This window comes from Rhodnius prolixus, unplaced genomic scaffold, assembly GCF_049639745.1.
Source record: "Rhodnius prolixus isolate KJV_2025 unplaced genomic scaffold, Rpr scaffold_3, whole genome shotgun sequence".
Taxonomy (NCBI): Eukaryota; Metazoa; Arthropoda; class Insecta; order Hemiptera; family Reduviidae; genus Rhodnius; species Rhodnius prolixus.
Window position 1 is genome coordinate 46,192,229 of NW_027411603.1, and position 16,833 is coordinate 46,209,061.

Below are 16,833 nucleotides of genomic sequence, written 5' to 3' on the forward strand. Positions count from 1 at the left end.
GTTTATTGCGCTACAATTGGCGCGTTAGCGCTATAAGTAACAATGATACAATAGAGTAATAAATGATAAGGTAACGAGTAGAGAAGTTACCCAGTGGTAACACTCCCAAAACATTAGACTGCTAGACCCACTCTCTTCACTTGAGAGGAGATCCCGAGGCCACTGTCTCTTAAGGAGTCTTGTCCAGGTTATCAGGAAGAGTTCTTGAAGTAAGATTTTGAGCTAGAGGAGAGAGATTGCAGGTTGAAGTGGAGTTTTCTGTATCTTGTTTTCAGCGACTTGTGTGACAAAAGGAATGTTAAGGTGTCAGGTTGGAGACATAAAATGGAGCTTTTACGATAGTTCGAAGTATTTTAGATTGTAGCGATTGAATCCTTTGGAGATTGGAGCGTTTGGTTGAACCCCTATTCCATGCGCCCAGATGGGTTTCAAAATAGAAGTATAAATCAGTCCTTTGTTATCCAGAGAGAGTTTTGATCTTATCGCCTAAGAGTCTTTTAAGTAGTCGTTAGCGTCTGTTTAGTTCTGTTCTTTTAAGTCTAGTGTGTGGGCTCCAGTGATCACATTTTGTAATGTAATATTGACCAAGGCGATTGATGAGACAAAGGCCAAGTGTATGGTGGTATCAACATCCGAGAGAAGGAGAAGACCGCATAATCAGGTCCCAAATAATGCTTACGGAGCCGTCGAATGTTTCACATAAAGAGACTGCAGATCAACTATTCCTTAAACTGATTGAATATTGGAAAAGATTGGGCTGGTTTTTCTTCCACCAATATATAGGTAAATTAAGGCATTAGAAGCCAACCGTGCATACCAATATGTTGGTTTTAACCAGCCCTCATAAAAATATAATGGTTAATGTGCAAACAAGACCACAAAAACAGTAAATAAATAAATGGTACACATGCCCTGGAGTAGAAATACCGAAAAATAAATTTAGTGATGAAATTAAGATTAGTATAAACGGCTGATAACAAGGCTAAAGTAGTTCAAATCGACTCTTTTTTACAAAATGAAGCTGTACAAATCTCGCTGTTTAGGACCCGTAATTTCCTAGGTTGCGGACACGTGGACTTTCTTAAATTGTAGCAGTTTCTGAGAAACTTCGAGAGGAGAATAATAACACGTATATTTGGACCATTATGTACGCTAGGTCCTTGGCGACTTAGATCCGAGAATTGGACGACCTCTTAGGTCATGAAGACCTACAAAAGAGTAAGCTATATGTTTAAAGACTACCTGATGAGAGGGAGGTGGTCAAGAGGATAGCAGAGGGAGGTCCTTCCCCGGAAAGAGAAAAAAAGGACGCCCGACGAAATGCTGGAGTAAAGACTTAGAAGATGATCTGTCTAAAATTGGAGTCACCGACTGGAGTCGTTGAGCGCAAAACAGAGATACTTGAAGTGGAATTATCAGGGAGGCTAAAGTCCACCTTGGATTGTTGGGCCACTTAAGTAAGTAGCGCAATATTTTGGAGGACATTTCTTACTTAATTAAAATTGTTGAAATAATCTTCTAACATTTCTCCACCTTACAGTATTTACACACATTATAAGGCTCAGGCATCATGGCAAGAAATTAAAAAAATTATATATGTTATATAAAATATTTTTAGATACACAAAGATTGTGTGATCAAACAAAGTCACTGGCCACTATGCCTTTTAAGACGGAGTGCTTGAACATGTAGCCTCCCTGGAACACACAGCTGGAGGCTTTAAATAGCCACCCGAACAGGTTACGACATGAAAACACTTTTTCTCGTTTAATGTGAATTTTTTATGACTGCCCACGATATCTCAAACACCTTGATGGAAGTGCAAACGTAGGCTGTCTAGCCTTAATAGGTCACGAAAGGCAGATTGATTTATGAAGCATGAAGTCATAGTCAAAAGCCAACTATCTTTATAGTGTATTTAAAGAACTCAGCTACAGTTTTTTATCTTAAATAAATCAAGTGTATAAAAAAATAAATTAGCTAATATTTGTATAGAGAAAGAGAATTTATTATTTATTATTAACAAAGGTTATAGGTCATTGATTTTGGGCGACTGTTTCATTAATCCAGAATCCAGAAAGAAGATAGAATGTCATTTCAGTCATTATTTTAGTTTGTATTTTTGCGGAGCTTTCGCCCTAGGGACCAGGTCATCTTCAGGACTTATTGACTTTTACAATATTTTTTTTTTACATTGTTATATGTAAGATTGGTGTGTCTTCTGTCCTGTCTGCTTTTGAACAGTACAAGCCCTGAAGATAACCTGGTCCCTAGGGCGAAAGCTCCGCAAAAAAAAAAGCTCCTTCTGGATTAACGAAGTTTAAAGAAAGAACCCGCCACAATAGGGTGGCAATTTTGGTGCACTTACTTTGGCCACTAACTTATTGACGCCCGAACGGTGGGTACACATCATTTCGTACACACGGCATCTCAGAAATTAAAAATCTCTCTCCGTCCTAAAAGCTAAAAGATGAAAATTCCACGATAGCAGTATTTCCTCTTTACCGTGGTAAGAGAGGAAGTGGGAAAAACAAAAATGAAACTTTGCGAGTTGAAATAAATTAAAACTACAAAGTTTTATTTTATTTTAGTGATAAAAAATCAATACAATTTTTATAACAAGAGTAACCCCAGCGTAGTCAGCGTGAGAAAGAAGTGTGATGCTGTGAGTTCAGAGCTTGTTGTGCCAGGGCTGATCCCTGTTTCCGTTCACTTTAATCTATCATACAAATACCAGACCCTGGCTCTATCCGCTTCAATGCACCATTCTTCACAGATATGTATGTATATGTATATAGAGCAATGTATTTGGTAGCATGTTGAAAATATTAAAAACATGGATCGAATATCATCTGTATTTATTCACATAGGGCCCCCCCCCCCGCACGAATAAGTCCAAAAGTTCTCTGAAAAAGGAGTATTGGCCGACAAGGGCGCAATAAACTTTAATGGTTTCTTATGCCGGTAATAAAAAAAAAGAAAATAATAAATCGATTGTTGTATTTTGTACTACTGCAAGTCAATTTTTATATTTTAACTTCCTGTTGGTTTTCACAGGAAATACGCGATTTGTGGTCTTTTTCGTACGGAAAAGTTGTTTTTCAAAAATTGGACTCTCTGAGAAGTGAAGCGAAACCCAAAAATGAAACTCGCAGAGAGTTCAAACTTGATTTTTGGTATACCAGGTGCAAAAACGGTTGCAATTAATATTAATTGCTTGGTTATTCCTTTCCCTTCCTAAAGTGATTATTAACATTAAGAAAATGGTAACTTGTTGTTCTTTTGTTGATGTTTTTTTTGCAGGCTCTGCGAACGAGAGCAAAGAAAGCGAGGGCGGCTAGAAAGCCTGACTCAGAGCTGAAACCTGGCATTGTGATAGAGAATGTAGCGCAGACCCGCCGGCTAGCCGAGACGACGTTAGTCGCTTCAGCGTTACTTCCTGCTGGTTCCAGTGTGGACGACGAGAGACCAACCAATACAGGCTCTGGGAGTCAGGTTAGTCAACTAGAGCAATATTCGGCTTTCTTATGTCTTAGCGTAAACAGTGGCTTTTATAGGGTAGTGGCTGGCAATTTAAAAAAAAAATGGAAAATAACGCAGGAAATGGAAACTTTCGTAAGTATAGGTTGGTTAACCTTGCGAAGAGTGTCAGTCTTTTGTTTGATTAATATTTACGTAAGACATAATCTTTCTAGGTCTTCGTTACGATGGCGTGTTTACTCGATTGAAGAACAGCTGAATGTGATTTTTATTTCCCCTATTTTTACAACAAATATTCTCCCAGATGAATAAAAGTTGCATAAACTGCGTTAGTTTTTTTACTCGAGAAAAGTTTTAAAAGTGGACTGCAAAAGCGTAAACGAAGAGTACCGCTCCGGTAGTGCCTATGGTCCGATTTCCTGTGGTTTTTATTTCGTTGGAGGAACAACGCATTATCTGTAACCTATACTACATAGATACGATTGAGAACAAAGTCAGGCCGTCGCTGTTGAGGAATTGTCCAGGGATGGCAGTGGAAGGGCGTCCGACTTTTTTGAAGACAACGCTTGACGCTGGAAACTGATTGACAAAATTGTTTGGGAGCTTCTATCTCATCCTCCTTACTCCTCCTGATCTTGCCCCTACAGATTTTTATCTGTATAGACCAAAGAAAGAAGCTTTGCCTGGCATCATCTTCAAGGAAAAAGGACAAAACTGGCTTCGAGATCAAGGTAAAGAATTCTTCGCAGAGGGAATAAGAAGTCTTCTAAGAAGATGGGACAAGTGCGTAGAAGTTGGTGGAAATAATGCCGCAAAATAGACAAAAAATTGTATCGCTTTGATAAACCCGTTCTTGATGCACGGGTTATTTGTCTTTTAAATTATTAAATGACATTTATCAATTTTTGAAATCTACTTCCTATTTTTCTTGGTTCCGCAAAACTTGTAATTCCAGTTGAAAATCCAAAATCGATCAGAGCAACTTCGCTTACGAGCGGTAAGTGGAACTAAAAATTATGGCATATTTGGAGAGGGTGACCAGAGAACCCCACCTATGGGATTTAATGATAAATAACCTGCCTAACTACATCGTTTATCACCCTACTAAAACTGGAAAAGGCTACTGCGGGGGGCCTCACAAAGAGAAATTCAGGCAAACTGTAACTTTTAAAAGTTGGAGATTATCCAAAAAAAAAAAGCGTTACTCTCTAAGGTGATCACGATGAGAGGAGGGTGGAAGCGGCCGAGATACCTCTTTTAGAGTTACACAGGAGTGAAGTAAAGTACGGGGTGAAGCAAGTTTTACGTCGTTACAACGGCAAACTTCTTTGCCAAGAAGAACGGCTAGGAGAAAAACTACCAAATGTTACCCTGGAACGTATGCATTTCAAACAGTGCCGACAAAATGGATGTGCCAATGAATACTTTACTTGTGATAAAGGAAAAGTTTTTCTTAAAAATAATTCCTTATTTATTTAAATGGTTAGTTTATTGGATGCTCATATTTATTATCTGATTTATTATTCCAAATGGATTCATTTTTATATTCATATCATAGAAATTATTGTAAGACACGTTGCAGTACACTTCGATTGTATAAAGTGATATTACTTCCTGTAAAGGGTAATATTGGAATAATTCAGATTTTCTATTTTTAGACTCCATAGGAAATAACCATTATTTAAGAATTATTTACTTAAAAAATTCAGAATCGAATGACTTTCTTGGAACAACCCACACTAGACTAAAAAGAACAGAACTAAACAGACGCTATCGACTACTTAAAAGACTCTTAGACGATAGATCAAAACTCTCTCTGGACAACAAAAGACTGATTTATACTTCTATTTTGAAACCTATCTGGGCGTATGGAATAGAGCTGTGGGTTTCAATCAAACTCACAAATCTCCAAAGGATTCAATCTCTTTAATATAAAATACTTCGAACTATTGTACACACTACATTTTATGTCTCCATCCTGGACTATACACATTGACCTTAACATACCTTTTATTGCCACACAAGTCGCTAAAACACGATACAGAAAACTCCACTTCAACCTGCAATCTCATATAAATCCTCTAGCTAAAAATCTTTCTTCAAGAACCCTTCCTGATAACCCGAACAAGACGCCTTAAAAGACAGTGGCCTCTTGATTTCCTCTTCAGGGAAGAGAATGACTAATATTTTGGAGTGTTACCACTGGGTAACTTCTCCAATCGTATACTACTGTTATTTATTGTCACTGTTATCCCTGTTACTTATAGCGCCAACGCGCTGATTGTAGCAAAAAATAAAAGCCCCCCCCAAAATAGAATCGATTGACTCCTCATTCATTAAAATCGATTTACGCGTTTAGGCGCTACGGTGCTTACAAAAAAAAAAAAAAAGTGAAAACAACAGGAAGAACAAGAACAATTACTGCAAAGTTGATTTTTTTCAGATTCTGGGATTCTTCTCTAAGAGTGAATCAAAAATTAGACGTAATAGCCGTACTTCCCATATCCAGAAAATTATCTCTTACTGTAAATGAAAATTGTAATTATCAGAGAAAATTTGCCCGATTAGTTTTTCTTACAATTGATTTAATGCAAAAGATTCATTAAAGCTGGGCTGTGGTAGATGATCTGTAGATACTGTTCTCTCTCTATATTATTAAATTGTTGTGCGCCTAGGATAATAATTATTATTATTATTAAATTTATCCCTTTTATTTGTTCATTAAATAATTTATTAGTCTAATAGAGGAAGATTGTATTCAGCTATCCTTATCGATTGCTTCTCTTCAATGAACTTTCCACTACGCTGTTCACGATATTATTTCCATTATTGAAAACCGTCCATTCTACTAATTTCAAACAAAGGACGCGTCCTTCCGCTCTTTTGATGGGTGGGTAGGGGGAGCGAATTCTCCAGTCAGATATTTATTGCTTCAACAATAGTTATGAAAATATTTGATAAATCTGTATAATTATACGCTTAGTTGGAGTATCGGATAAGAGAGAATAAATCTAATATGAATATCCACGAGTTTTCTTCAGACTTCATATATTTAAATAATCTAAGCTACATTATTCTCCATTCTAGACTAACGGACCAGAAACAGACGATATAAACATCTCTTAAAACTGGACGGACGATCCAAACTAACAATATATAAAAAAAAAATACTAATATACAAGACCATGAATACGATCTATCTGGGATTAAGGAATTGAGCTGTGAAGCTCAACAAATCCAAAAAGAAGTCGCCCAAATACTATGGTTTATAATATAAAATTTAAGCCTCCACCCTGACCTGAATAATTAGGCCTACAAAGCCCTATTACTTTCCCTGTTACATCGCTATCACCCGTATCTGCACATCGTAGGAAATCCTAGATGACCTAGATAAAGTATCAGTACCCTCAAGAAACTCTCTCAATTTGATAGTTGACAAATTATTGGGAAGAGTCGTCCAATAAAGACCTACATTATAAAGTTTGTAACCGTTCATCATACTGAAATATAACCTTACAGAGAAGCCTTTCTTTCTGCTTCCAGAGAAAAAAATCGCCCCCCCCCCCCCACCGTCTTATAAAATACAACAACTATATTTCATTAATTTTTATTTCTTTATTATTATAAATACGTTTTTACGATTCATTAAACTTTTGAAATAACCATGTCGCTCAGTCAACAATTGTCAAAACATAAGTGAAGTCGAAATCTCTAGACCTACAATTAATTTAACATCTCTCTCATCATCGATGTAAAACCGAAAACAGTCTAAGATACGATAAACATGCGAACTAAGCTGGATAAAATCAACGACAAAAGCATAACAAATTGAAGTAAGAGAAATTCGAGTAATTTAATAGATAAATTTTCATTAACTTGGAATTTCTACGGAAAACTAAGTCCTGGTGGGCGGAAAAACACCTAAAAAGAGAAAAAATAATCGATCACCACTTGTCATACATGGTAAAGATAAAAGCCGTGTCCCATTTCCCTCTATATCTCTCAATGACTACCGATTTCTGTCTGTTTACCTGAGTAAAGGTGCTTGATCTGTCTGATGGTAAAGTACCAGTATCGTTTGGCCAACTAAGATATTCTCCCAGTAGAGTACTTGTTTCCAGCCGGTTAGCCTTCAGGTACTAAGTGGTTCCTAGCACTCTAGTACTCTGGTTATTGAGTGGAATAATATCGATTTAGCCATCCATGAGTCTACTTGGAGAGTATGAACATTCTGGGCGAGGCCTTTGGAATTGTTTTAGACATACTGGATAATTGTAACTAACTAATCGTAGATCTTTCTAAATAATTGAAGTTTAGATAATTTGTTTAGTATTAAGTTCCGTCTAATTTGATTGGACCCTGGAAAGAATTTTGTTTTTGAAAGAAGAACTAGGTGCGAAACGACCTTTTATTCCTTTAATACTCTCCAGTAGTATAAGGGTTGATGATCGTTAAAAATACTGCAAGAAAAAGCAGCATTGATCATCCAATTAAGGTATTTATTAAGGAATTTTTTTGCCTCTTAGTACCCCGCGCCAAAGAAAAGAGATTTGATAATGCGGTTGTTTTAAACAGAGATGCTTTTTCCAGATAATGGTATTGGTTTATGAAGGTACAAACTCGAGAAAAATAACCCAGATTTGTCCAGACTTTGTGGAACAAATATTTTGAAATAATTAACAGATTGACTTTATTAAAAAAATATATTATAAATTACATTTATACACGAGTTGGTACGTTGTTTACAAAAAAAAAGTACCTAACAATTAGAAAAATTTTTGAAATTGCCTCATTTTCGGCAACTTTTTTCTGGAAATCTATTAATCTGCGTTGTTGCAAAAAAAAATGACAGTTACAAAAGAAGGATTTTCCGTGTATTTTAAAGAAAATGTGGGAATTTTCTCTTTTACAATAAAATAGAAAAAAATTAATTGTGGTACTGGGTTTGATTCCCCTGGTCTAGGCCTTGGATTTTATTTAGTGGTTAATATGAGGAATTTATAGTAAAGTTTGTTAGGCGGTTATAGGCTAGACCCGCAAAGCTAAGATGTATTGTTGGTTTAGTGGGTTCGATTCCCCTGGTCTAGGCCTTGAATTTTATTTAATGGTTAATATGAGAACTTTATAGTCAAGTATGTTTGGCGGTTGGTTATAGGCTAGACCCGCAAAGCTAAGATGTATTGTTGGTTTAGTGGGTTCGATTCTCCTGGTCTTAGGCCTTGGATTTTATTTAATGGTTAATACGAGAAATTTATAGTAAAGTATGTTAGGCGATTATAGGCTAGACCCGCAAAGCTAAGATGTATTGTTGGTTTAGTGGGTTCGATTCCCCTGGTCTAGGCCTTGGATTTTATTTAATGGTTAATATGAGAACTTTATAGTAAAGTATGTTAGGCGATTATAGGCTAGACCCGAAAAGCTAAGATGTATTGTTGGTTTAGTGGGTTCGATTCCCCTGGTCTAGGCCTTGAATTTTATTTAATGGTTAATATGAGAACTTTATAGTCAAGTATGTTTGGCGGTTGGTTATAGGCTAGACCCGCAAAGCTAAGATGTATTGTTGGTTTAGTGGGTTCGATTCTCCTGGTCTTAGGCCTTGGATTTTATTTAATGGTTAATACGAGAAATTTATAGTAAAGTATGTTAGGCGATTATAGGCTAGACCCGCAAAGCTAAGATGTATTGTTGGTTTAGTGGGTTCGATTCCCCTGGTCTAGGCCTTGGATTTTATTTAATGGTTAATATGAGAACTTTATAGTAAAGTATGTTAGGCGATTATAGGCTAGACCCGAAAAGCTAAGATGTATTGTTGGTTTAGTGGGTTCGATTCCCCCGGTCTTAGGCCTTGGATTTTATTTAATGGTTAATATGAGAAATTTAAAGTAAAGTATGTTTGCTAGTAGCCTCCGTCCACGACATCTAATTGGTAGTTGGACGTTAAGCCCCGCCTAAAAAAATAGGCGATTACTTTTTAGAAAAAAATTATCAAAGTATGTTACAACTTTACGCTTTTTCTTGCACTTTTTTGACGATCCAAGGGACAGTTTTAATTACAAATAAAGCACAAAATTGTTGTTTACTAATTTCTAATAAACAATTTGAAATGAATCAAGTTGTTAAGGTGACTTCGTTTTTTTTACTTTTTTCTTTTTAGGGGTTGTTACTTTTTCCATTTTTTGTGTTTTTAAGCCCTTCGCTAATTAGTAGACGGCCCAGGAAAAAGGAAAAACCCTAGTTTACTATCAAGTTAGCTGTAATTATTTTTTAAAAAAAACGGGTTTCACTATTTACACAAGCATTAACTTTAAAAAAAAAAAAAAAAAAAAAAAAAAAAATTCTAAAGGAAGCATAGAACATGGGTCCCCCACCCAACTAAATAAATGAATGTCGTTACACAAGTTCGCATAAAACTTTTTCAAAATTATTCAGATTTCCGTAAGGTTGGTAACATTGACGTTTGCGTTATGATGATTTTTGCATTGCAAATTTTATTCAAAACCTCTTCTTTGAGTGGGAGAGAGAGGGGGGAGAGAGGTCAGTTTGAATGCATGTTAAACAGGAATGCGGCCATCGTGATGGATATTTTTTGGCCGGATGTTAGGGACTACTCTCTTCATCTCTGGGCTCGCAGAGAACTCACACATACACAGACAGACAAACATATATTCACATTATATATCTAACTGTATGTAATTTCAACTTGAACGTTTACTAACACAAAGAGAGTAAGGACTAACTAGATACGAGATTCTGTGTGCTTGCATTTAAATTAGCAAACTTCTGGCCCAATAATACTAGCCCAGTTAGGGTCGATTGGAATTTGATCGAATTCCTAAAATAATTCTCTGGTCGAGATATTAATTATTTACTCACAAAATTGTTCTTAACAATTACTAAAAAACAAAAAAAATTGTCAGATCTTTCGAAATTGATTGATTTTTGGCTCTACCCTGTCAGGAAAATGCAAACTTTTTTTTAGGTATCACCAATTAGCCAATGAGATCTTGGATTGAAATCAATCAACCGTAAATACCATATTACTAAGAGGTTTTTTGTAGGGCCTTTAAGGTTTTCCTATAGGGCTCACTTACAGACAGACCCGGCAAAGCCGCTTTTTTGAAACTTTTTAACCGTTCTAGACGGCCATTTAGAATAATATTCGCTCCAGTTCATAATATTTATTTATTTATTTAATTTTTTTGTTTCGGCGCATCGACTTCTACGGTCATTAGCGCCCACTATCAAGGTTCTTCTGATTTCCATATACTACACGAGCTGGGATGGCTCTTGCAGACCCATAGCTTCCAATCACTACACCTTGCTTAACAAGGTTGAGTGGAGCCTGGGTCTGCAAGAATGTGTCCACACATCCTCATAATATTTATTAAAATTAAGTTTGTTACTAAAATACCAAATTTGAAGAAAATGAATTAACCTTAAGGGTCATTTTATAAAAATAGATTTTCCTCTAATAATGCGTTTTCATGTACAGTACAACCTCGATTAACCGGGTTGACCTCCGGCTATACCCACCCCGGAAAACTGAAATTCCGGTTAAACCGAATACACAGTATTACTTAGTAATACATAACTGTTTCGTCCCATTGATCAACTCCTATCTTTTTTAGATTTAGATTTAGACGGGCGGGCCGGGACCTATACCCCACGGCACCGCAGCCACAAGAGGCTTATTGTGCCTTCCCTCTAAATCTAGTAGGTGAAACCTCCCCTTCTAAGAAGGTTGAGGGCTTTCCCTACCAGTTCCTTACTTCTGTGCTACAATCTCCTTTGGTCTCAAAGTCCCAAAGATGTCGTAGCGTAGTCTCTCGATTGCAACGCAATCGAATAACAGGTGGGAGGCCGTTTCCTCCTCTTCCTGGCACAATCTGCACAACGGTTCCGAGCTACTAATAAGCCCTAATTTGTGCAGGTGCTTTCTGAACCTAACTTTCTGAAACTCCTATCTTAGACGGCAATCCTTTTTTTATTTTTAACATCCTTTTTTTTTATGTATTTATTTTATTTTTTTGTCATCCCATGGTCTTTTTTAAGACCGTGGTAAATCCCAAGAAATTCAGTACTAATTGCACCACATTTAGGTTTTTACATAGGTATTCTACATACATACATAATGAACCTTCAAGAAAATCAGGTATAAAAGAGTTGCTGCCACGCCTACGATTATGTCACATCGGAAAAAATTTTCCTGTCGCCACCGAAAATTAACTTTTGTTTCGTCACCGATCCAGGTGTTCTTATGATGACTCCAACATGATCCCGGTTAATCCGAATTCCCGGTTAACCGAGGGCCGGTTAATCGAGGTTGTACTGTATTTAATGTAATTTTTTTAAATTATTTCAATGATTTTTCTCAAAATTATGCGTGATTTGTGCATATGGTAAAAGGTGCATATCTACTTAAGGCGCGTCAATCTCGGAAGTTATTGGCGTTCAGGGCTTTTTTCAGTGTACTGCTGGCCTCCGGACAGTGGTCTCTCGTTACAAAAACTGTCCAACACCAGACAGTGGGCTGTAAGAAGCTCTGAGGAAGAGAAAATCTAAAGGCCAGCAGCTAAATTCCAACCCGAAATCTGTCTTTACTTTTTATTTGAACTTGAACTTATAGAACTTGATTTCCTAAATATATGTTCCCAGGACGAGGAAGATGAAGGTGAGAGATCGCCCGGGTCAGAAGACTGCCACGTCATTTCAAACGACAAGAGTACCGAGTTCATCCTGGCCACGGTGGCAGAAGAAGCCCAAGGGTAATGTATAATAGAGGGAAATTGGTATTTTTTTTTTTTGGAAATGTATTTTGTTATTTAGCATTACAGAGATGCGGCATGTTGCTCACTTTATTTAAAATATATTTTAAGGAGGCAATAAATGATTGGGACAATAAGTGCCATTTAGAAGTGGAAAGGACCAAGTGTAGGGTGGCTCAGGATGTGAAGGAGTCAAGTTAGTTAAAGAGTCAAGCGCTGGGGATCAACTTTAAGCTTCAATAAAATGCAACACCGGACCGTGAGCTGTAAGCAGCTCCTAGGAAGAGAAAATCTAAGAGCCAGCCGCTGGATTCCGTCTTTCTTTGAAGTACTATGTAAGAAAATAATGGGGAACAAAAATTTTTAAACAATGAACTTTGCTGGCAGAGCATCTTGAACCTAAAGATCTGTATCTAAATTTATTTTAAATTAGCTCCCTAAAAGGGTGAAGAAATCATTATTATATAAAATCCCTAAAAAATAGAATTTTATTGTTGCAGATACTTTTAAGTATTTTCTTCTTTGAGATTACGTAGAAAGAAAATTTAGCCGATATTTTCATGGAATCGCCCATCTTCCTGCACTCGAACGTCTGGAAAATAAGTGAACTTTAAAATCCAATAAATCTACGCACACCCAGTTTTTTTTTTCTTTCTTTCTAAATAGAAAAAGCTTGATGAGAAATTTTCACGTCATTTCCAAGTTTTCCCTCGTCCTCTATTCTTTCTGCCAGGAAATTGGAAAAATTTTACTTTGATCCACACGCTCATTCTGTAGAGTTTGCTCTTGGATGTAACTGCTTTATCGTGAGATTGTTTTTATATTTCCAAATAAAATATCTACGCTATTATAGGCTATTACTGGTGTTAAGATGTACCCTAAGATCAAAGAGAATGCGTGGCACCCAAAAAATGTGAGAAGCTTAAGGATTTTAGGATAATATAGAAGATGAATTGAGAAGAAATGGTGAAATTAATTAGAATTATTGAATCGAGATGAATTTGAATATGGGTTTAGGCAATAATTGAATTTGGATAAATAAAGCCCAAAAGTTTAAAGAACTAGAGATAAAATGCTAATCCGAACTACTTGGTAATTAAACCTGAAGCAATTAGTTTAAATGGTTCTTTGGCTTGTTTAAACTTTTAATTTACTAAAATCATGATTATTATTTAGGTAATTAATATTTTATTGATTTTTTAAATTCCCTTAAATTTGTTAATGAAATATTTTTCTTTTAAAAGAAATTAGAATCTCATTTGCTTAATTAAAAAAGAAACTTTAGAGCAAATTGATCCCAAAGGTCAATTCCTTAATTGAAATTAATTTACACACTAAAATTTAAAACGAGGTAATCCCTTATAAAGACCTAATTAATTATGTGGTACTCCGACCCCATTATCCGACATGCCAATAAAGTGTAATTTTCTCTAGGGAGAGGGGTGTAAAGATTGGGCCGGACTTGTGGTCCATGAAGCTGTGGCTCCCCCACAGTTCGTCAGCTCTGGTTAATGGAGTAGTTATTTAAAACATTTGTAATCCTCCTACAACATTACGGACCGCACTCTGGTGGTTTTTAGACTTGCAAACATGTTCATAATATTATCCCCACAACTCTGATATCTCTTCTACGAGTTAATATCGCCGGAAGAAGTTTAAAATGGCGGTGGGGGGAGAACTAGTTGGTTCTTCACTTTTGAAAGCCACCTAGGAATGGATTAGCCACTTTCTTTTTTTCTAAAGACTTTGGCGTCTCTGCGGGTATTCCAGCTCAATAGCACTACATAGATTCGACTACGTCCCCTTTAACTCTTACCAACAATCTTAGACCGTGCAAGAACTCGTGAGTGTTATATATATATATATATATATATATATGTACAGAATTCGACGAAGAAACAGTCTTGAATAATACAATAAGGGGAGCCGAATATGTAGTTCTCAATTCCTTCATCCAACTTTACGAATAAGTGGCCGGATGTATAGCCTGGTAAATAAATGGTGACGTAAAATGTGTGAAGTAGGTACGTTAGTAAGTGCGGTAAAGCGCTGGACCAATAATAATGCCAATATTTATGGCTTTTTGGTAGGCTGTAGAGTGGTTAGAACACAGGCTAATGGGCAAGGTATATATACATATATAGCCTCCACCACTGTCGATACACTGTCCACAACCAATGTCCACGTTGGAGTTCTTCTCCCTGCCTTCATAGGCGGTTATATCTGCTATAGCCTGTATCTAGAGAGGAGCATCTATATTTCATATTTGATTAGTAGTTGGTTTCGCTTTTATATTTAATGAACACTTTCATCCGGTACCTTTCCCAGCTGTGAAAATTTAAGCTAAAATTTTCAAACTCCAGTTGAGGGAAACTAACTTTTATCGATTTACCTCATTCTGCATTTAAGTAAAAAATGCAATCTAAATTATAAACTGCCAATAATGTTATTATATAGGCCGCTCTCAATATTCATCTAAATGCTCATTGGATATTATTTTCAAAAATTTTAATAACTGTTACATATTTTGGAATTGATTTTCGAAAAGCATAATCAAAATACTTCCTGTCTGCCATTTTGGATTTCGCGACAATTCACTTTTCCGCCCAGCGGTGACATCACATTTTGGATACCATTTAAAAAACGGCCATTGAACAGAAACAGTATTTTTTCCACGTGCGTTTCTCAAGAAATCGCTCAAGTTTTTTGTTTTGGCTGTTACGTCCTACATTAAACCTCCAGTTTTCTTAAACAGAGATGCCAACTAGATTAAGGCAAACAAATCAGACGCTAACTGATTAACCAATGGACTGTACTCATCATTAATTTCCTAGATAATAACTGAGCGGATATTAATATTATTATGGTATTAGTGATATGAAATGATATGTCGAATGATCGAATGGATGAATTAACAGTTGAAGGGCGATTAAAAGAGCTGATCGTTGATTAAGTCTCAAGTTAAGTTCTCGAATAACGATTTTCGGCTCAAATTGAAGGTTAAAGATTATCTGATCTTATTTATTGCAATTCTTCAGCCTCCTTTCACTCAGCTGTGATGAAGAGGTGCCTTAGAAAACGGGATGGGGCTAAGATGGTGTTTCCCCTTCTCAACTTCCTCTTCGATTTCTCCATTATTTGGTGAGTCAACTGTTACGCCCACATTAACCTCCACTGTATTTTTAGATGAACTTTTTTTTAGATCAAGTTAAAAGAAAAATTCGACGCAAAGAATTTTCTTTCTTCGGTTTTTTTCTTGCCCTTAGCCCTTCAAATCTATTTATCAAAAATCCAAATTCCAAATTCTATTAAGGGAGTGTTTTCAAAATGTGTACTTATTTACTCACATATTTGAAAGTGGGAAACGAATGCGATAAAAGGTTTTCCTCTTTCTACTTTTGCTCACAAAGTAAATCAAGTTAGTTGGAAACGAATTAAACTTCTTTGTGTATCTACATACGTATTTCCATATCTACCATATTTGTGTACATAACGGATTTCCTGCCAAATCCTATCACATGTATACACGTATACAGAGCTTTATCTAAGAGGAATACTAAACATATTTCTATGGGAAAATCGTCTTTGAACAAAAAAGAAAAAAGAAGAAAATCTACTCTCCCCAATATACGTACACTATGTCTTACATAGGAATTTTCTTTGAAAGTTTGAACAAAAGAAAACTATGCGGTATAAACCAATCGCATTACATTTCCGGCGTTGTAATAGTTCGTAAAGTTGTAATTGCAGATTCATTTTCTGTATTTATTACGCCAAGTGAGCTAATCATGAATCGTGAAAAGCCTATTTAACGATATCACTCCTCAAACCAGGACTGAACTAGTTTTTGATGAAAAGTATCTTCAATTTGCATACACGAGGAAATATAAATACGTTAAAAGGAAAAAAGAATGAGATAATACAAACATGTGGGAGAAGATTAGCTCAGCGGTTAGCGTCCTGGATCCCCATGCGGAGCTCCCGGATTCGAATCCTTTAGAGTTAAGAGTTTTCTTCTTCTTAGGAGCTTCTTATAAGTCTTAATACCTTGGCTCCGCAGCAAATAGTGGCATCACCGTTGTAGTAAAAGATATGTACGGTAGCGTGATTTGAGCAATTACGCAAGAATGGCGAAAATCTGTTTAGAATTTTGGAGAGAAAAGGGTTGCACGGAAGATCTACGGCCCGGGTGAATGGAGGATCCGGAAAAAAAAACAACAAAAAACGAAGAACTCAACAGACTATAGTTGGGGAAATTGACATAGTTTCTTGTGTCAAGAAAGTGCATATCTAGATGGCTCGGCCAATGTTGACCGGATCACCAAGTACCAAGAAAAGTTCTATAAGGACACCCGGGGAGGAGGTGCTAGATGCAGAGGATGTCCAGAATAAGGTGCTTGGCTGGCGTAGAAAGCCGAACAAAAGGAATAGATACCCTATCTTAAATGAGATCCAGGGTCTTTGCTATAATAGGATTTGTAGCAGCATCATAATAAAAAAATAGGAGGTTCTAACAGCTCACTGTCCGGTGTTTATAACGAGAGAACACTGCTCTGAGGTCGACTATGCACTCAAAAAAACAGGCTCC

At 36.4% G+C, this 16,833-nt stretch overlaps 1 protein-coding gene across 1 annotated transcript in view; it reads left to right on the forward strand.

Moving 5' to 3' along the window:
• The window catches only part of Dop2R (dopamine D2-like receptor), a 464,663-nt gene that overhangs the window by 426,780 nt on the left and 21,050 nt on the right, over nt 1-16,833 (forward strand). The window contains exons 4-5 of the mRNA XM_074125938.1: nt 3,304-3,495; nt 12,136-12,245. Coding sequence (XP_073982039.1) covers nt 3,304-3,495; nt 12,136-12,245 — 302 coding nt within the window. The remainder of the gene's footprint in view (nt 1-3,303; nt 3,496-12,135; nt 12,246-16,833) is intronic.